This window comes from Glandiceps talaboti, chromosome 19, assembly GCF_964340395.1.
Source record: "Glandiceps talaboti chromosome 19, keGlaTala1.1, whole genome shotgun sequence".
In the NCBI taxonomy this organism is placed as follows: Eukaryota; Metazoa; Hemichordata; class Enteropneusta; family Spengelidae; genus Glandiceps; species Glandiceps talaboti.
Window position 1 is genome coordinate 12,129,484 of NC_135567.1, and position 20,603 is coordinate 12,150,086.

General features: G+C 36.9%; 2 protein-coding genes across 2 annotated transcripts; both read right to left on the reverse strand.

Annotated features, from left to right (window-relative positions):
- Window positions 1-1,990: 1,990 nt before the first annotated feature.
- Window positions 1,991-7,393, reverse strand: LOC144450334 (isoamyl acetate-hydrolyzing esterase 1 homolog). The gene is made up of 6 exons (XM_078140933.1): window positions 7,176-7,393; window positions 6,179-6,231; window positions 4,923-5,121; window positions 4,383-4,491; window positions 3,204-3,322; window positions 1,991-2,330 (listed from the first exon to the last, which is right to left on the reverse strand). Exons 1-6 carry the CDS (start codon window positions 7,323-7,325, stop codon window positions 2,136-2,138), a joined length of 825 nt encoding a protein of 274 aa, XP_077997059.1. The 5' UTR covers window positions 7,326-7,393; the 3' UTR covers window positions 1,991-2,135.
- Window positions 7,394-10,657: 3,264 nt separating this feature from the next.
- On the reverse strand, window positions 10,658-20,374 carry LOC144450226 (putative acyl-CoA dehydrogenase 6). The gene is made up of 9 exons (XM_078140817.1): window positions 20,188-20,374; window positions 18,110-18,230; window positions 17,597-17,726; window positions 17,053-17,159; window positions 14,358-14,525; window positions 13,871-14,044; window positions 12,762-12,923; window positions 11,811-11,970; window positions 10,658-10,762 (listed from the first exon to the last, which is right to left on the reverse strand). The coding sequence occupies exons 1-9, from the start codon at window positions 20,362-20,364 to the stop codon at window positions 10,669-10,671; spliced, it is 1,293 nt and encodes a 430-aa protein (XP_077996943.1). The 5' UTR covers window positions 20,365-20,374; the 3' UTR covers window positions 10,658-10,668.
- Window positions 20,375-20,603: the final 229 nt, after the last annotated feature.

Genomic DNA, 20,603 nt, shown 5'->3' on the forward strand with positions numbered 1-20,603 from the left:
TGTATGTATGTATGTATGTATGTATGTATGCATGCATGCATGCATGCATGCATGTATGTATGTATGTATGTATGTATGTATGTATGTATGTATGTATGTACATGTATGTATGTACATGTATGTATGTATGTATGTATGTATGTATGTATGTATGTATGTATGTATGTATGTACATGTGTGTGCATGTATGTATGTATGTATGTACATGTGTGTGCATGTATGTATGTATGTATGTATGTATGTATGTATGTATGTATGTATGTATGTGTATGTGTGTATGTATGTATGTATGTATGTATGTATGTATGTATGTACATACTGTAGTCTGTAAGATACAACATGCACACCATGCTATCGCTGTACCAGCCACGACATACTGCCCATCTATGCCTGCTCGATCAAAAGATTTAGGCCCACCTTGAGGTTGTGATTAGAAGTTGAAACAGAGGTCATTATGCAGATTAAAATAAAAAAGACAGAACAGGTTCTGCTTCTGATAATGGTTGTTATGGTGATACTTGTTAATTGTTTGTACTTGATAAAATGCTAGACTTTGGCCAGGAAACTTATCTTTACAATTGGCATAAGATTAGGTGACTGGTCTGGTAAATCAGCTTTGAAAGGCTGATATCATGGTCAGTTTGACACCATTTAGAGCGTAACAATATTTGATTGGCTGCAACTCAGTCTGGTTTGCTTGTGGGGATATTGGATAGATTAGTACAGTGGTGGTTAAGAAGCCTGATAGGATTGAACAACACCACATATCTTAAAGTCTACACATACAGTAGAATGTATTTAATATATCCTTCATTTTCAACCCTTTGGCAAGGGGGGGGGGGGGGAGTAGTCTTGCTGCTAGACGTTCGGGCTTTCTTTCGATACTATAAGCGAACGAAGTTCGCAGTGAGGGCTTGCTCGGATGTTCCATATCATCCTCGATAGCGATGATCGGGTGTGTGTCGTATTCTATCGGAAGAACATCCGAGGTCTAGCAGATAGACTGGGGTGGGGGGGGGGGATTAATGATAATTACCACATTACCACCTACTTAAAGGAATCACCAGCAATAAGATTTAAATGTGTATGAGGAAAAACTGGTATGCAGATTTAAATATTCAGAAATATTGATGTTTTTTTCTTTTTATTTGAAAGTAGTTAAACACTTGCAGGTCATGAATATTTATATGGTCTATTGCATATGCATGTCTGCTGACACCAATGAAACAATGCTTGGCCATGGCAATGAACTACAGTGAACAAAGAACATAGAACAAATTTCAACTAAATGTTTCTTAGCAGTCACAGTTAATTTAAGTTAGGGGTTGCACTAGACTTTGAAACCAGTGAGTCTCTGGGACCCATCACTGCTGTAAATATGGGGTCCCTCCAAAAAAAAAAAATTAGGGGTTGCATTTTGTTGCTTATTATCACTCGCACAAAAACTCCATACAGTAAACCTTAATAATAATAAACTCACAAACACATGTACAGTATGTTATTAAACACCTTTAGTTTCAATGTATTCATTGTTACTTGTACAATTATTGATCTATAAAACACATACTAAAAATACACACTTCTGGGTTCTGCTAAATTTGAGAGTACTCCTAATTTACATAATTAATATTCATGACTAAGTGATCTAAGCCAATCACTGAAGTCCTAATTTACATAATCAATATTCATGACTAATGATCTAAGCCAATCACTGAAGTCCTAATTAACATAATTAATATTCATGACTAAATGATCTAAGCCAATCACTGAAGGCTATATGAAGTCATCATATATTCACGTACAAGTAGTACACATGGTCAAAGGAAAAGTTAAGTATAAGTGATGTAAAATCATGAATGGCTTTCCTGAATTGAATTTTTAAAAGTGTCTTTATTTCCTTTAGTTGAGTTCCTCTATAAATCTCTGATCAAGTAAAATAAGGTAATTTCGACAAAATGTTGCAATGAATTTTATTCATTCAACCTATCTATCTTAAACCGCAGCATGTGCAGTTTCTTATTGGTTTCTACATAGTTGAACAGTAACCTGAAACGAGCAGTAATAACTGATGAGATTTTACATAAGCCAGCGAACGGTAATGTGAAATGGGCTGTAAGAGTTTGATAAATTGTGAATCAAGGATTTGAACAATGTGGATTATAGTTTAAGAGCGACTCTTCCGGGTTTTCAGCATTAACATCGGCCCAATAAGGATATTGTAAGGGTATGTACTTGGTTTTCTTAGCAACTATTGGAAGAAGACGATCCGCTAAAAACTTGGAACCCGCTGATGACAAATGTAAACCATCATTTAGAAATCTTTCCCATTTCTGTATAATGAGACAAAATAAAAATAATAAAATAATAATAAATTATATTTCGTAAATGAATTTTCAAATTTAAAAGGATTATCTGGGTTCTGGTATTTATTGAATTTTCTTCTCATATTTTGAGACACTCGCACCGATATAATATGACAGAACCCCATGACATGTGCATGCAAGTGTGGCGTACTTGGGGGTATTTGCTTGAGTGCTTGCAGTGTTCTCTGCACCTGTATTTTCATGTGTGTAGTGAGAAAATACTGCAAACACGAGTGTAAATACCCCTGGCAGAATACCCACACTGGAACTCACATGGCATGGAGTTTTGTTATTATTACATATGTTTATCTAAAATGACAAATTTCTATAAAAATCATACAAATTATACAGAGTGATCACATGATCATGTCCTTATTTGCATATCATTTGCATGCAGGTGTGCAATAATGTTTTCAGTATTGCACTGTAGTGAAAATACCACTAGTATGCGTGCACACCAGTGCAAGTAATCTCTGGTACATATGTAACAGGTGATAATTATTGTATTTCTTCAAAGTGAACACCACTCCTAGAAACACAGACATTTTCATAAACTATGAGAGGCACTTCAGGACTTTACAACTCCTACAATAACTTGTGATTTCAGAGAAACATCAAGTTGATCTTGTGCATTTATAGGGTACTAGTATCTTTGCTGTAGGCCATTGCATCATGGGAGTCTGCAGAAATAATATATTCATGGTTGAACAATGAATATTCATGACAGATGTGTAAACTGAAGGGAGTAGGCTCATTCATATTCATTCTTCAACCACTTTTGCTGACTCCCATGATTCATTGGCCTACAGTAATGATTCATCTATTGATCTCACCCCTTACCTCATCTTTCTGCATGGAAGTCCAAAGGTCAATACACTCTATGTTGTTAGTTTTTGCCACTTCACAACATTGTTTACTGTAGTTTCCGGTTACTTCATTGTTTCTGTTTAAAACAGTACCTGTCAACAGATGAGAATTAAGAAAATAGAACATTAATACTGCCCTCAATATGCAAATCGAGGTCACTGTGGGTCAATAGTTCATACCATGTGATATGATCTAAGCCAATCACTGTAGAATATGCAAATTCAGGTCATTTTGGATCACTAGTCCATATCATGTGATACAATCTAAGGCAATGGCTGACAGCTGTATGCAAATTGAGGTCACTATAGATCAATAGTTCATACCATGTGATATGATCTAAGACAACCACTGAAGAATATGCAAATTGAGGTCATTATTGATCACTAGTCCATACCATGTCATATGATCTAAACCAATCACTGATTGGACATTAAATGTCATGATATTCACATTAAACATCACCAGAAAACGCCTTGGTTGGACAAGACACGGCAATTCCAAACATAAGTAAACATAAACAAACAAAATGATGGGCGACCTTCAAGGTTGTTATCAAAAACGGAGAGTGCGACATCTTTCAAAACAGGGAAATAAACATACACTGTACCACACTAAAGTGAACTAATCGAAATTCTAATCGCAGTCAATCATCCAGTTTTAGTAACATATGGAAGTATTTTCTGAAACGTACTATACTACAAAAGTTGTATTTTGAAGTATTTATGAAAAGTTATACCAAAATCTGATGAAAGTCGAGGACTATTTTAACATTTTATGCAGCTTGACATGGTCAGCAGATTATGTGCATGTGAATGTTACCTAACATTAAAGGTTCTGAATCTGCAGGTTGCAGATTCAAGCCCCGTCGCTGCCATTTGTTTCTGAATGGCTGAAGACCTTGGGCAAGATTTGAGCTAAGATTGTGCCTCAGTCAACCCAGCTATTTAATTAGGAACCTGGTAGGCTAGAGGTTGCAATGTGAATGCTTTAATCCTATGTGCTTATAGAGGCTGCAATGGATTGTATGCTCTTTAGGGAGTTGGGAAAGTATAAATGTTGTGCCTCTATAGATCTATGCGAGGGGTAATAATTGTCATGTGCTTTGAGCACAGCATGGGAAAGTGCTATATAAAAACCAACATCACTACTTACCTTTTTCTCTACATTGTTCCTCCCAGGCTTTCTCAAAAACAGGAGGACATCCTATCATAACTATTTTCTCTTTGTCTATACCAACAGATACAATATAGTCCACCATTTTCTGTTTCGAAAAGATAAGTTGAAAAGATTTCTCTAACGTTAAATATTATATATAAAGCTGATGGGGAAAGCAACCAAAATTGTTGATTAGTTTCATTTACAACTAGAAGATGGACGTTGCAAAATAAGATTTGCTCAGTCTGAATAAATCTGAATCAATCTGAACCAGTTTGAATCAGTTTCTACTCATCTGCAACAGTCTGAATCAGTCTAAACCAGTCTAAACCAGTCTGAACCAGTCTGAAACAGTTCGAACCAGTTCTTGGCAATGACACAAATTTGATCACATTTGTAAAACCATGCATGATCAACTCTTCATAACCCATAGATTATGAAAATACCTTTATTTTCTGGAGTGGCATTCCCCTTTAAGTGATAGCTACATTTAATATCCCTCAAATAATTTATATTCAAATAATTTTGAATAATTACCTGTAAATTTTGTTTATATTCATCAATGGGTACATGTTGTTGAGGGTTCTCTTTTAACATCGATGCATCATTGGCACCAAAGAAAACAGTAACCATGGCAACATCTGATGCTGTATCCTTGGTGATAATCTGTGGTAAGATAATATGGCCCCATCTTGTGTTGTATCCTGATACACCTCTATTAATTACATCACATTTCCTGTTGCAGAAAACAATGTATAATACGCCATATTCTGCTTACAGAATTTCAGACTGTTCTGCACAATTTTATTGCAAGAGGGCGCCCCAGATTTGGCAAAGTGAGGGCTAGTCTCGGTTACCCAGATTCTCAGTCCACCCCAGCAGAGAGTCTGAGGCATTACAATGTCATCGAGCGATTGTTACAAGATGGCTGCCACTAGCGGCAGGCCAACAATTTGACCTCTGCAGTAAAATCGCATGGTAACAACTTACTAAGAGTATTTTAGTTAATCTTGTAGCAAAGACGGTTTTCAAAACATTTATACCATGAATTCTCTTAAATATTTACACAGTTGATGTAAATGAAAAGTTGGAATCATATTTGTTTAATCAGTGACTCGGTGTCACAGATTTCGACAGCAGCCATCTTGAATTACAATAGGCAACAATGTAATGCCCCAGACACTAGCACTGCATGAAATGGTGGCATTTCTGGTTCCCTATACATGACGGAACACAATACAACAGAATTGCAGCAAATCTGGAATCTCTGCAATTCTATTGTGTGACTGTCATGTATACAGAACCAGAAATGTCATCCTTTCATGCAGTGTAGCAAGGCCAATAATCCCTTACAATGGGAGTCTGGGTAACAGAGACTAATAAGTGACGGCTAATACTTGGTTATGGCCGTTACTCATACAGTGATGCAAGAAGCCATGACAAAATATGTATATAAAAGAACTCTGTGTTCTTAAAAGAGTGTGTACAGTGGTTAGTTAGTCTGCAAAACACAGAAGTTTGAAAGAATTGTGTTGTAGAAGCAGTCAACAGTAACAATGTTAGTGAACTTGGTGACAACTTGAACTTCCTATTGTCTAACTGTTTTCAGTTCACAGTGAGGAATGTAAGACTACTGGTCACCATTCTTGGAATACCAATTTCTCATATTAGGATTACCAATTTTGAGCCTTGTTTTTTAATATGTTGGAAGTGTGCATGTCATTCAAGGAAAGGGTTTCTGATGACAGAAGATTTCAACGTTTAATTATTTATTTTATTTTATTTCAACTCACCTTTGTAATTGATCAGCAACTGATGAGCCCCAACCATCCTGATTGAATGAATGAATACTTCAGAAAAAAACAAAACAATAAAGAGATATTCTTACACATACACCAAATATTACTTGCACTGGTGCAGACTACTTATAATTACACTGCAGTGGGTTGTTGGTGGCCGAGTGATTAAACCACTTGCTTCTTACCACTGCGGTCAGGGTTCGAACCCCATTCAGGGCTCGATTAAATTTACCACGCTGTAAGTAAGAAGAGTGTCGTTCAGTTTGACTCTACCGAACAACGCAGGTTTTCCCTGGGTACTCCGGTTTCCTCCTGCATTAACACTGATCCCATGAGGGATGGCCCTCACTGGACTTCTTGGGAGACAAGTGTTTATATACTTAAAGAACTATCCAGTATAAATAAAGATTATTATTATTATTATTATTATTATTATTATTATTATATTATTATTACTGTAGAGGGTACGTCTGCAACTTGATTCTAACTTTTATTGGAGAAGCCAACAAATACTACATATTATTTAAGTAACACTGAAGTATAAAAGCACTTTCTGTACATATAGTTTATACTAAATAATTATGCTACACTCATTTCTAGCATTCATATCAAGTGTACAAATATACTGTTTCAATTGGTTTATTTACAAGCCTAGCATGTGGCCTTTCTAATGTGGTCAATTAGCAAATGAAACAGTATACTTTCATACTTGATGATATGGGTGCTATAATCGATTGTATGTGGTACATGTATGATGTACATACAGAAAACACTTTATTTTGATAACGTATGTTATGGGTTGTATTGTAACAGACGAAAAGGTCACCCCGCCTCCACAGGCACTCGAATTAATGAAGATTTAAAAAAATAAATAAATAAATAAATTTAAAAAAAGGCTACAGATTGATTCGAGTGCCTGTGCCCGCCTCGGATCGGAGCTCCATAGCCATCCATGCATCCCATGCCATGTATGATGCAAACCGATACAAACCTGTGTTATGGAATCACCGAACAAAATAACTTTTGGCCACATTCTGTTTGTTTTTGTTGCCGTCGTCGAAAATACTCTGCAATAAAGACAAGCGCTGAAGAGAAATACACGTCCAAAGTTTAAAATAGCTCCGGACTGGATAGAATACATCGAATTAGAACTTAGAAGACCAGTAAACAACTCGTATACTACAATACCAGTGCTGACGACCTTCAAAATCACACGATGTGTCGTCTGTAGTTGGTCAGAGGTCAACTGTTTGGGTCAAAGGTTAGACCATCATTATAATATAAATGTCGACAAAACTTAGCCATGGGTTTAGATTTGCCCTTGAATCAAAACCAAAACCATGCAGCCTAATATATATCACAATTTATTATTTTGGAACATCAATTCCATAAAATTTAAAGTGAAGTTAGATTGTATGACACGAATTACCCATAATGCTTTACTCTACATTCAAACAGCTTAAAGGTGCACAGCTGCAAATGGAATATTTTTTTTCAAAATATTTTATTACGTGCAATGACTTACTCATAATATTGTACACCATGAACAGTATTGCATCATCTGTGGTTAAAAGTCCTTTTATAGCTGCATACATGATAAATCAAATAAAAATGATTTTTAGGTCAACACCAAGAAATCAGCGCCCTCAATGATGACAATGATGTCAACCTTTTTCTTTACTGCTTATGGATAATATCGCCCTCTGGTTAACATGTAGGAAGTCTGAAAATGACTTACACCACAGTGGAAATTATTTCCACCACTATGGTATTAATGTTTACGCACAGTGGTGGAAATTAGTATCATGGATGCCTTGCTGTACTAGTTTCTATTACCCAGCCTCTCACCGTGAATTGGGGGATCTGCCTTATGAGACCACCCCAAACAAGGCTCTGAGGAAACGCGATTCCAACTATCCCATACAGGAAGTGGCCTCTGGAGCAGTGCATCATGGGGAGAACTTCACATCTAACATTGCAGGCTGAACGATTCGGGTACCTTCGCTACAGATTATCACTTCTCAAGCAACTGACAGATATATTAATTACAACAAACAGGCCTTGTAAGCCCATTTTTTATGCTTGGAAGAAATGTAGTGTGACTTCTGTTGCGAGATAGTCAGAATCTTGTTTCCCCAGACTCTTGTTTGGGGTGGTCTTGTAGGCAGTGCCCCCAGTGGCAAGAGGCTGGGTAACCAAGACTATGCTGTCACTAAATATATCAATCTGATTAAAATCCGATGTAGATGTCAGTTAATCAGTCATTGCTATTTTACCTTTGATCAGGACGAAGGTGGCGATCAGGACAAAAATGTAAACATGTACCACGAAGGTCAATTCAGGCAAAATAACGAAGGTAAAATAGCAATGAACGACTAGCCAACATCTACATCGAAATTTAATCAGATTGTAAATATATTGAAAGGGCATTACTCAATGATGGGTAGATTCTGGGTAGATTCAAACATTACTGCTATCATAGTTACAGACCAGTGACATAGACATTGGCTATCATAGTTACAGACCAGTGACATAGACATTGGCTATCATAGTTACAGACCAGTGACATAGACGTTGGCTATCATAGTTACAGACCAGTGACATAGACGTTGGCTATCATAGTTACAGACCAGTGTCATAGACGTTGGCTATCATAGTTACAGACCAGTTTCATAGACTTAGGCTATCTTAAATACAATCTGATTAAAATCTGATGTGGTGAATACAGCTTCATTTCTTAAATTAACTCAATTTCCTTCGTGCAGTGTCATTTTTTCATTTTGTCTGTTCCGGGAGTGATCACTGCCTTTCCGGGAAGGTGGCAATCACTCCCAGAACAAACTACAAGAAAAAAATGAAACTGAATGAAGGAAAGTGAAATAAATAAAGAAATCGAACTGTAGTCACCACATCAGATTTTAATCAGATTGCCTTAAGATATCAAATAAGAATATGCTATGTAATTTGTAAATAATTTAATAAATTTAAAAAAAAATAAAGAAATAAAGAAAATACATTTTTTGTTAAATTACATTTATTGCATTTTTACCTACATGTACATACCAATAGCAGTTGTTACACAACTTATTGAACCATAAAATATATAAAACTTTAGTATGAATAATCAGCTGCATAGGGAGTCAAAATTAGCATGAGTAATCAACTGCTTGGGTAGTCAAATATTCAAACCATTAGTATGCATAATCAGCTGCATAGGGAGTGAAATTGTATAAAACATTAGCATGAATAATCAACTGCTTAGGGAGTCAAAATTTGTTCTGAACATTGTTACTGTAGCTGCCAGTCTTGTACTTGTAAATAGCCAGTGAGTATCGCATTTGTCTTAACAAAAAGTTAATGTTACATAATATTTTGTAAGCTATTTTCCCAGATTCTCTTGGCAGTAGCCATAAGCAAGAGTCCACAACTATGATGAGAATCTGGGTAACCAAAACTTGGTAGTCATCAGGGATTACTACAATGTTCAACCAACTGTATCTCTTAGCCTGTATCAAGCAGTGCTAAAACTACAACGATCTTCGACCAACTGTACCTCTAAGCCTGTCTCAAACTACCTACTACTAGTACTAGCAGCCAGTTTCTCTATTGATCACAATTGTAATCTTTCACTCCCTGGTGTTTAATTAGTGTACACTGTGGAGTCTTCAAAATAGCAACTCTTTGGGATATCTAATTTGGTATAATCATAGACATAATAAACAAAGTTATAATGTTGTATTGTGTTCTATTATCATGTAGGGACTATGATGTGTAATATTATATGTGGAGTGACTAGCCAGCCTTGGTCCTATCAACAATTTGTTTACAATTAAACATTAAGGAGTGAAAGATTACACTGTGATCAATAAAGAAACTTGCCAAAAGTAGTTACAGTTTTACCACAGTTTGAGACAGACTAAGGGATACAGTTTGTCAGACATTGTTTAAACCAATGTCCATTCAATAGCTTATAAATTCAGGTCATGATACTAGTTCTATTTTGTGTTTATCTTAGATGAAGGCTCTGTTCCACCATCATGGGTATGTTGAGATTAAGCAATATTCGTATTGTTAAAATTTGCAAATACAACTTGCCTTCATCAAAATATTAACAGGTAAATGTAAATGTTTGGGGTTTTTTAAATCAAAGAGTACAAATTACTGTAGTACTGTTATCAATATGTGTGTGTGTGTGTGTGTGTGTGTGTGTGTGTATGTGTGTATGTGTGTGTATGTATCTATCTATGTATATATGTATGTAGGCATGTATGTATCATGTATGTATGTATGCATGTATGTATGTATGTATGTATATATGTATGTATGTATGTATGTATGTATGTATGTATGTATGTATGTATGTATGTATGTGTGTGTATGTATGTATGCATGTATGTATCATGTATGTATGTATGTATGTATGTATGTATGTATGTACGTACGTACGTACGTACGTACGTACATACATATGTGGACATATTTGTTTATTTCTTCCTTGGCATTGAGGGTAGGATACCCATGTATTTGCAAATGATAGACAACATCACTTCATCTGCTCCAGCACCGATAGAATTTAATCTGTAACGAAATAAAGATTTTTGTTATTGTTGATTAGAGCGGCAATAAATATTCATGACTCCTTAGTACATATTCCCTTCAGTGGAAAACATCTCTCATGCATATTCATTGTGCATTGCAGCAACCATGAATATATTATTTCTCTGTTGACTCCCATGATGCAATGTCCCATAGCAAAGATACCCTACAAAGGCACAAGATCAACTTGATGTTTCTCTGAAATTGCAATTAATTGTAGGTCAAACAAAATCATGAAAGGACTCCAAAACCAAAAGTTTATGAAAATGCTTTTATTTCTGGAGTGGCATTCTTTAATTGTTCAGTGCTTTCCAATTGACGTATGAACGTTCATCTACCACTACATATTGCTACATTACCAAAGTAGGTTTGTCTTTGTGTAAAATTCGGTAGGGTCATGTCAGTGTGTTTATACGAAACATAATTCCCTTATTGTTAGATGACAAGTCTCCATCATTGCACAGTACACAATAATAGTTCAAGAAAGCTTTTAATTTTAGCCACAATATACTGGGTTATTGATTGAATCTCCGAGTTCAGAATTACCACATGATCAGTCTTTGTTACCCAGACTCTCGCCGCTGGGGGCTCTGCCTATGAGACCTCCCCAAGCAAGAGATGTAGAAAGTAGCTTCTAGAGCAGTGCATGCTGGGTAATAATTTACATCCAAGATTGTAGGCTAAATGATTTAGGTACTTTCACGACAAGTTATCCCATGCAGAAAGTAGCTTCTAGAGTAGTGCATGCTTGGCAATACTTCACATCCAAAATTGTAGGCTAAATGATTCAGGTGCTTTAGCAATTTATCAATTCTCAAGTAAGTGATACATCTAAATTCAAACAAACAGGCCTCGTGAGCCCATTGTTATGACTTGGAATAAATTGACTGTGTGAGTTCCAGTGCAGGGTAGTTGAAACGTGGTTTCCCTAGACTTCTCACCTGGGTGGTCTTGTAGAAGAGTCCCTAGTGGTGAGAGTCTGGGTAACCGAGATTACCACATAATACAAGTTATCTGTCAATCATATTACCTGAAATCACGATACAGTCTGCTCACGTACACCTCAGTTGTGAATCCCATACCACCCCAGAACTGTAAACAAGCATCCGTAGCTTCTCTCCCAAATCGACCAGCTTTCAGTTTACACATGGAAGCTAACTTGGTGGTATCTTTACCTTGGATGTACATACCTAAACAAGAGAGAAAGTGAAAGAGGGAAAACATGATCAAAAACAGTGCACTAAATTCACTAAACAATATGCTTACAGAGCCCTGACTTACAGCAAAAATATTGAAGGGTCGCTGAAATGCGTATCATACACATTTTATGTTCCCCAAGAACAAGTTAGATGGATAAGAAACAGGCTTCCCACAGACCACTCAATACAAATATAAACAACACCACACTCCTGCCAAGAAGCAGGCACTGTATGCGTACACACATCAGAGGGGAACCATGCAAGCAGACTCAAATTCATGCTAGTTTCAATCTGTAAGTGTCAAAGTCTGAGCCTGCAATGTGATGACATTAAATAGCTTGTTTGTTCCAAGGACGTTGTATGTGTCTGTGTATCAGTTGGGGTCGGATGGTATTGTTTATATTTGTAATGACTGGCCTGCGGGAAGCCTGTTTCTTATCTATCTAAATTGTTTCTGGGGAACATGTAAAATGTGTATGATACGTACAGTTTTTCGGTGACCCTTCGATATTTTTGCTGTAATTTTGACCAATGACAGCTCATTTCAACTAAATAAAGAGATCTTTAAGTTAGTATCTGTACTTACCAATACATCTATAAAGAAGTGCTCTGAGTAACTCGACTTCTGTCTCCAATTCAGCAAGTCTAAAGTTGTTATATTTGCAATTATTACAGGTTTATAGCAGTGAATGGTTACATGAAATGAGCAGTACTTTAATTCTGACCAATGACAGCTCTTTTCAACTCAATAAAGAGAGCTATATGTTAGTATCTGTACTTACCAATACATCTATAAAGAAGTGCTCTGAGTAACTCGACTTCTGTCTCCAATTCAGCAAGTCTGAAATGGACAGTTTGGTTATTGAGTATGGGTTGACCAAAGGCCTTTCTTTCTCTGGTGTACTTTGCTGTCTCTCGTATCATTCTCTGTACTGGAATCAACACTGTGAAGAACAGCAAAGAAACATTCATAATTAAAATTACAACAGTTGTAACTGGAGAATTAATTTTTATTAGGCCTAAAAATAAATTGTTTGGTTCCAGTTACCCAACCCCCACCTAGTTTTTTCACTGCCGACCGTAAACTTTTTTTATGTATTCGAGAAATAAATAATAAAATTGCGAAAATTTTAAGTTTCATGAGAAATAATGGCTGCATAACTGACATCAACTTAAAAAGACAATGTAAAACTATTTTTCCAATCTGTAATGGCTGTATATCTGATGAGAAGAAACCAATAACACAGAGACCATTGGGAAAACAACTGTAACTACTTGAACTAGACACTCACATGTAAAAAAAAAAGGACAAATAAAAAAATAATAAAAATCTACCTCACTCACAAGACGAGTGCAAATTTGGGGGGATTCCTGGAGTAATGACTTGAAAAGTCGGGGACGATTACTCACACGGAGCCTGCAGGTGCTATGTATGCCAGGCCTGGGTGACTCTGGGATAGCCTGTGGACTGACTGGGAAAGCCTTGACAGTTCCACAGCAACATGATATAGAGCGTGCAACATAGCCCTGTCATAGTCCCAAACCTGAATGGATCTCTGTAGCATTTGTGTGTTTGTGTGTATTTGTCAGCTTAACAGAAAATAGCTGGGAGCAATTCCAAGCACAAAAATATTTAAAAAAAAAAAAAAAAAAAAAAAAAATGCCTATCCTACTTACTCTAAAATTGAACAAAATTGGAAGAACACTTTCTTTAAGCCTTATGCAACCAACTATATAAATTTTCAAAGAAGCACAAGCCGAGTTAATACATATTTTGGCATACTTTTTACTGCATATTTATCGATTATTGTATTTACCGAATCACAACTTGCAAATTGACTAAACTCAAACCTGGTATAAATATATAACTTGTAATGATAATCTAACTTACTTGCAGATGTTAACCACATTCTCTCCTCCTGAAACTGTAACATTTGGTAAGTGAAACCCATTCCTTCCTCTCCTATCAAATACTTCTGTGGTACACGGACATCTTCAAAGAATAGTTCGGCCGTGTCTGATGACCACATGCCAATCTTGCTAATCTCCTTGCCTCTTATAACACCTAGCATAAATAAATAAATAAATAAATATATAAATAAATAAATACATACATGCATGCATACATACATACATACATACATACATACATACATACATACATACATACATACATACATACATACATACATACATACATACATACATACATACATACATACATACATACATACATAAATAAATACATGAATGAATGGATAAATAAGTAAATAAATAAATAAATACATTTATTAATTAATCAATCAATCACAAGATTTCAAAGTTGGCTAAAAAGTACAAAAGGCAGAAATAAGTCTGACAGGAATCAACACCGTTACCTTTGGTATCCATGGGAACACAGATGAGAGATTTGTTTTGATGCAGATTGCCATCACCTGTATTGGCTAGTAAACAAATCCAGTCAGCTTGTAAACCATTAGTTATCCACATTTTACTTCCATTTATTATGTAATCGCCATCTTTCTTGACGGCAGTTGTTTTGATGCCTACAAAAATAAAGAAATATTCAGTGAAAGACATCAAATTAAAGAAGTCAAAGGTTCCAGTTAAAGCATATATAATCTACATACAAAATACAATTCTGAAACTTGTATTTTAAGAATAAAAGAAATATTCTGTTGTGATGAAGTTACCAGGCTTTCCTACTAATGTTTCTGTTAAAGGTGATAACTTACTGGTAAGTAGGTAAAACCTACCTCAGTCCCCCAGTCATTTTACCAGGGTTCCCAACCAGTGTTTTTGTTAAGGGTGGTAAGTAGGTAAAATCTACCTGAGTTCCCCAGTCATTTACAGGGTTCCCTACCAGTGTTTTTGTACAGGGTGGTAAGTAGGTAAAATCTACCTGAGTTCCCCTGTCATTTTACCAGGGTTCCCTACCAGTGCAATTGTTAAGGGTGGTAAGTAGGTAAAATCTACCTGAGTTCCCCTGTCATTTTACCAGGGTTCCCAACCAGTGTTTTTGTTAAGGTTGGTAAGTAGGTAAAATCCACCTGAGTTCCCTAGTCATTTACAGGGTTCCCTACCAGTGTTTTTGTTAAGGGTGGTAAGTAGGTAAAATCTATCCGAGTTCCAGTCATTTTACCAGGGTTCCCTACCAATGTATTTGTTAAGGATGGTAAGTACAATGTACGTAAAATCTACCTGAGTTCCCCTGTCATCTTACTAGGGTTCCCTCTCAGTGTTTTTGTTAAGGGTGGTAAGTAGGTAAAATCTATCCGAGTTCCAGTCATTTTACCAGGGTTCCCTACCAATGTATTTGTTAAGGATGGTAAGTACAATGTACGTAAAATCTACCTGAGTTCCCCTGTCATTTTACCAGGGTTCCAACCAGTGTTTTTGTTAAGGGTAATAAGTAAGTAAAATCTACCTGAGTTCCTCTGTCATTTTACTAGGGTTCCCTCTCAGTGTTTTGTTATGGGTGGTAAGTAGGTAAAATCTACCTAAGTTCCTCTGTCATTTTACTAGGGTTCCCTCTCAGTGTTTTGTTATGGGTGGTAAGTAGGTAAAATCTACCTAAGTTCCTCTGTCATTTTACTAGGGTTCCCTCTCAGTGTTTTGTTATGGGTGGTAAGTAGGTAAAATCTACCTAAGTTCCTCTGTCATTTTACTAGGGTTCCCTCTCAGTGTTTTGTTATGGGTGGTAAGTAGGTAAAATCTACCTAAGTTCCTCTGTCATTTTACTAGGGTTCCCTCTCAGTGTTTTGTTATGGGTGGTAAGTAGGTAAAATCTACCTGAGTTCCCCTGTCAATTTACCAGGGTTCCCTACCAGTGTTTTTGTTAAGGGTGGTAAGTAGGTAAAATCTACCTGAGTTCCCCTGTCAATTTACCAGGGTTCCCTACCAGTGTTTTTGTTAAGGGTGGTAAGTAGGTAAAATCTACCTGAGTTCCCCTGTCAATTTACCAGGGTTCCCTCTCAGTGTTTTATTAAGGGTGGTAAGTAGGTAAAATCTACCTGAGTTCCCCTGTCAATTTACCAGGGTTCCCTCTCAGTGTTTTATTAAGGGTGGTAAGTAGGTAAAATCTACCTGAGTTCCCCTGTCAATTTACCAGGGTTCCCTCTCAGTGTTTTATTAAGGGTGGTAAGTAGGTAAAATCTACCTGAGTTCCCCTGTCAATTTACCAGGGTTCCCTCTCAGTGTTTTATTAAGGGTGGTAAGTAGGTAAAATCTACCTGAGTTCCCCTGTCAATTTACCAGGGTTCCCTCTCAGTGTTTTTGTTAAGGGTGGTAAGTAGGTAAACTCTACCTGAGTTCCCCAGTCATTTTACCAGGGTTCCCTACCAGTGTTTTTGTTAAGGGTGGTAAGTAGGTAAAATCTACCTGAGTTCCCCAGTCATTTTACCAGGGTTCCCTACCAGTGTTTTTGTTAAGGGTGGTAAGTAGGTAAAATCTACCTGAGTTCCCCAGTCATTTTACCAGGGTTCCCTACCAGTGTTTTTGTTAAGGGTGGTAAGTAGGTAAAATCTATCCGAGTTCCAGTCATTTTACCAGGGTTCCCTACCAGTGTTTTTGTTAAGGGTGGTAAATAGGTAAAATCTACCCGAGTTCCAGTCATTTTACCAGGGTTCCCTACCAATGTATTTGTTAAGGGTGGTAAGTAGGTAAAATCTACCTGAGTTCCCCTGTCATTTTACTAGGGTTCCCTCTCAGTGTTTTTGTTAAGGGTGGTAAGTAGGTAAAATCTACCTGAGTTCTCCTGTCATTCTACCAGGGTTCCCTACCAGTGTTTTTGTTAAGGGTGGTAAGTAGGTAAAATCTACCTGAGTTCCCCTGTCATTCTACCAGGGTTCCCTCTCAGTGTTTTTGTTAAGGGTGATAAGTAAGTAAAATCTACCCGAGTTCCTCTCATTTTACTAGGGTTCCCTCTCAGTTTTTCTGTTAAGGGTGATAATTACATAAAATCTAACTGCATTCCCAGTCATATCAACAGGGTTCCAGTCAAGTACTTTATTTAAGAGGAGGGGTTCCTTCAAAGTTGGAAACATAAATTGTGGAAAAAAGGCAAAAACTTACTAGCTACATCAGATCCAGCCCCTGCTTCACTAACTCCAAGACATGCTACAGCATCTCCACTGATAGAGGGCGCCAAGAACTGACGTCTTAACTCATCAGAACCAAACCTAAGATTGAATGCAAATAGTTTACATATATTAATTACATGTACTGGTAATTACACCAAATGTCATTGTCTATTGTGTATGTAAAATGTACTTGTGCACTGATGTGTATTATACCCGATTAATACCTTTAAAGGCTTGTGTAGCTATATCTAACTGTACCCCTAGATGCATATTCACTGTTAGTATACAAGGTTTAACAAGCCATTGGTACACCACCACATACCTAACTAACACTACCCAACTGTACTTACCTTGCAAGGGCTGGTGTAACCATATCTGATTGTACACCTATAGCCATTGGTACACCACCACATACCTAACTAACACTACCCAACTGTACTTACCTTGCAAGGGCTGGTGTAACCATATCTGATTGTACACCTATAAGCATTGGTACACCACCACATACCCAACTAACACTACCCAACTGTACTTACCTTGCAAGGGCTGGTGTAGCCATATCTGACTGTACACCTATAGCCATTGGTACACCCCCACAGTTAATACTTCCAAGTTCTTCAGCAACTGCCATGCTATAGGAAAAGTCTAAACCAAGACCACCATATTCTGTGGAAAGGACAAAAGTCATATGCTAAGGAGAGAGGCACACAAAAATATGAGACACTGGGTGGTCTACTTTAGGGCAATAGTATATTGAATTATGTGAATCCAAAAATAAATTTCTTGAACTTGAATATTAATTTACAATGTACTACAGTAATGTTGAGTGACTGTACTTGAATATAATGATGGTTTTCAGAACTGCAGTAACTATGAGAAAGAGGTGATGTGATTAATGGAAAAGTCTGTGAAGTGACATTAATTCATATTTGAAATCTTCAATGATTGTGTTTCTAGGTTTAAAGAACATCAGAAATGATGAATGTGAAGAAATCGTGAAGTGTACACTACATCGGATTTTAATCTGATTGGACTAGAATATACCTCACCTCTTGGTTTGTTGACACCTAGGAACCCTGCATCACCAAGTTTTTTAAATACTTCATGAGCTGGGAATCTCTTCTCTTCTTCCCATTGGTCAACGTATGGATTGATTTCTTTCTCAATCAACTACAGAAAAATAAATCAGAAAAAATTAAGATTTTAATCAAATTTCAAGTTGTTGTACTGTAATTGGAATCTGTACTTGCTGCAACTGGGACATTTATTCATCACAAAGATGTATATTCAATAAACATTGACCAATTAATTATAAACTGACATTGTTTCTGTTACTTAGTAGTCAATATTATCTGTAGGCAGTGTAGTGGCAAGTCTATAACTTGAACAAAATCTCGGTTTTGAATCTGTCATAATGTTAATACTCTACTAGTTGTAACTGGAATGTAAATTTTCGATCAGACTGCCACAATATTTTCACTGGAAATTGTAAAAGTACCAATAATTAGTCATTGTACATATTATCCACAAACAGTACTGTACAGAAACAGGTTGAAATCGTGGTCGCCGTTGAGGGCGCAGTTTTACAAAAAAATTATCATTTGAGTTATAATGTAAGCAGAAAACATGTTTATTTACAGGTGATGTATGTCTGTTGATAGTGTAGATATTAGGAGTAAGTTATTGTACCTCACAAAACATTTGCAAAAATAGCACCAATGGCATTGTAGCACAAATGTACTTTGTGTGTTATTTAAGGAACTTTCACAAACAGGGAAAGTAAACAACTGAATTGGATTAATAACACTTGGCACAGCATGTTGGAAATACAGAGACTTGTACTACACGCCATCATTTGATAAGAACATTTTATGACCACTTTAAATAATAGTTCAGATTCACAAACAAATTTCCAGTTCCCCTGCATGGTATTTCATATACACATAAAGAGGCCATAAAACTGTTCTTATTGATTAATTTGTTTATTTTCCAGTGTTTGTAACAGGTTCCATGGGGTGGGGGTGGGGGTTGCCAATGTTCAGCTCGGGTAGGGGTGTGTGGTCAGTACTGGAAACCCCAGGCCCCATTTTAGACTCACTTTGACCAAATATCAATACCACATATTAGATCATTAAAGGTTTTTTAAAAGATGAAAGTTTAGACCTAAATACATTTTTCTTAGGAGGCAACATTTTGGGGCAATTAATGGCAGTTATTACATTTGTATTTGGTAAAGGACAATGGACCACATTTTAGACCAAGCAAAATTGAAAATAATGCCAAGTGGACCGTCTTTTAGACTCTTCAGCTAGAAGAAAACAGACCCTATGTTAGACCAAAGGGCTAGAAAACACACCCCAAAGGGCAGCACATGATATATAAATACTGAAATATGGGGAATAGCCCCCCCCCCCCCCCCGCCACCCTGTCTGATGTCTGCACTTGTACTTCCTTCCATTGTTATATACACCAGAATTGTTTCTGTATAGGGCAGTATCTACATAATGTGGGCTTAACACATAATCCTTTACTGGTGTGATTTGACCTCAGTTAAACTTCGTACTCAAAGCATGTCTTTGGACTTTAGGGTACACTATCTTTTGGGTAGGCGAACTTTGAGCAACACTATTAATACTGTATATTGAATATGTACACAGTGGTGTGGGAAGGGCTCGGGCTGGTACAATTGTAAAGTTTATGCCTAATTAATGTATCAACAATTTGAGATTATTGTTTATAGTTACAATTACCAATGATATGAGGTACATCGGCTAATAGAAACTCGAGCTGAATTGTCGACATCGCCGGCCACTGGAGTGATGTGATTAGTGTACAGTATTACTATTAGACCCTCCACGCTGTGACTTGATGTGCTCTAGCAATGCTAGTAGCGCTATAACATGTCTAGTTTGCAGTATTTGTTTACACAGTCGACATTCAAAGCCGAGTAATGGACCCACCACGTCACCCAGACAGGGCTAGCGTCGAGTGAAAACAGTCAAAATCGAGTCACTGACCCACCCCGCCGTACAAACAGGGCAAGCCATTGTCCTACATTAACAATCAACCTCAAGGCAGGTCATTAGCACAGTGGGACAGTAGAAAGTAGGTCGCTCGCGTACGTTACCTTATTGAGGGAATTTCTCAGTTGCACGTGTTCTTCGGTAAAAACACCATCATCTGCATAATCTAAATTTGAACCCCTTGTAAGCTCTGCTGACTGTTGAGTTGTCTGACATCTGACGAACGCCAGGTTTCGGCCTAATCGCCAAAATATTCCCTTGGAAGCGACGTTCTTCAACATCACAGCTGCCATGTTTGTAAATAGAGTGAAGCATTATGGGTAATTAATTATACACTACACTTTTAACTTTTTAAAAACTTTTACAAAGTTCTGTTTTGAATACATATTATCATCATTAACCTTTGACCGAGGCTGACGTATTCTTGTACATATGAAATGGTAACACGAGGGAGCTTTATTCGTAGGACTATAAGGTCACCATTATATGTAGGTAGTGTAGTGGCAAGTTGGAATTTTGA

Excerpts from the sequence above, each read along its gene's own strand:
- LOC144450334 (XM_078140933.1), bottom strand. The coding sequence starts at position 7,325 with ATGTATTCTATCCAGTCCGGAGCTATTTTAAACTTTGGACGTGTATTT. Across the intron at positions 4,492-4,922 it reads AATATAAACAAAATTTACAG|AAAATGGTGGACTATATTGT; the intron begins GTAATTATTCAA and ends TTTTCGAAACAG. Across the intron at positions 2,331-3,203 it reads CTTCCATGCAGAAAGATGAG|AAATGGGAAAGATTTCTAAA; the intron begins GTAAGGGGTGAG and ends CTCATTATACAG.
- LOC144450226 (XM_078140817.1), bottom strand. The coding sequence starts at position 20,364 with ATGTTGAAGAACGTCGCTTCCAAGGGAATATTTTGGCGATTAGGCCGA. Across the intron at positions 18,231-20,187 it reads TGAGAAATTCCCTCAATAAG|TTGATTGAGAAAGAAATCAA; the intron begins GTAACGTACGCG and ends ATTTTTCTGTAG. Across the intron at positions 14,045-14,357 it reads TGTTCCCATGGATACCAAAG|GTGTTATAAGAGGCAAGGAG; the intron begins GTAACGGTGTTG and ends TATTTATGCTAG.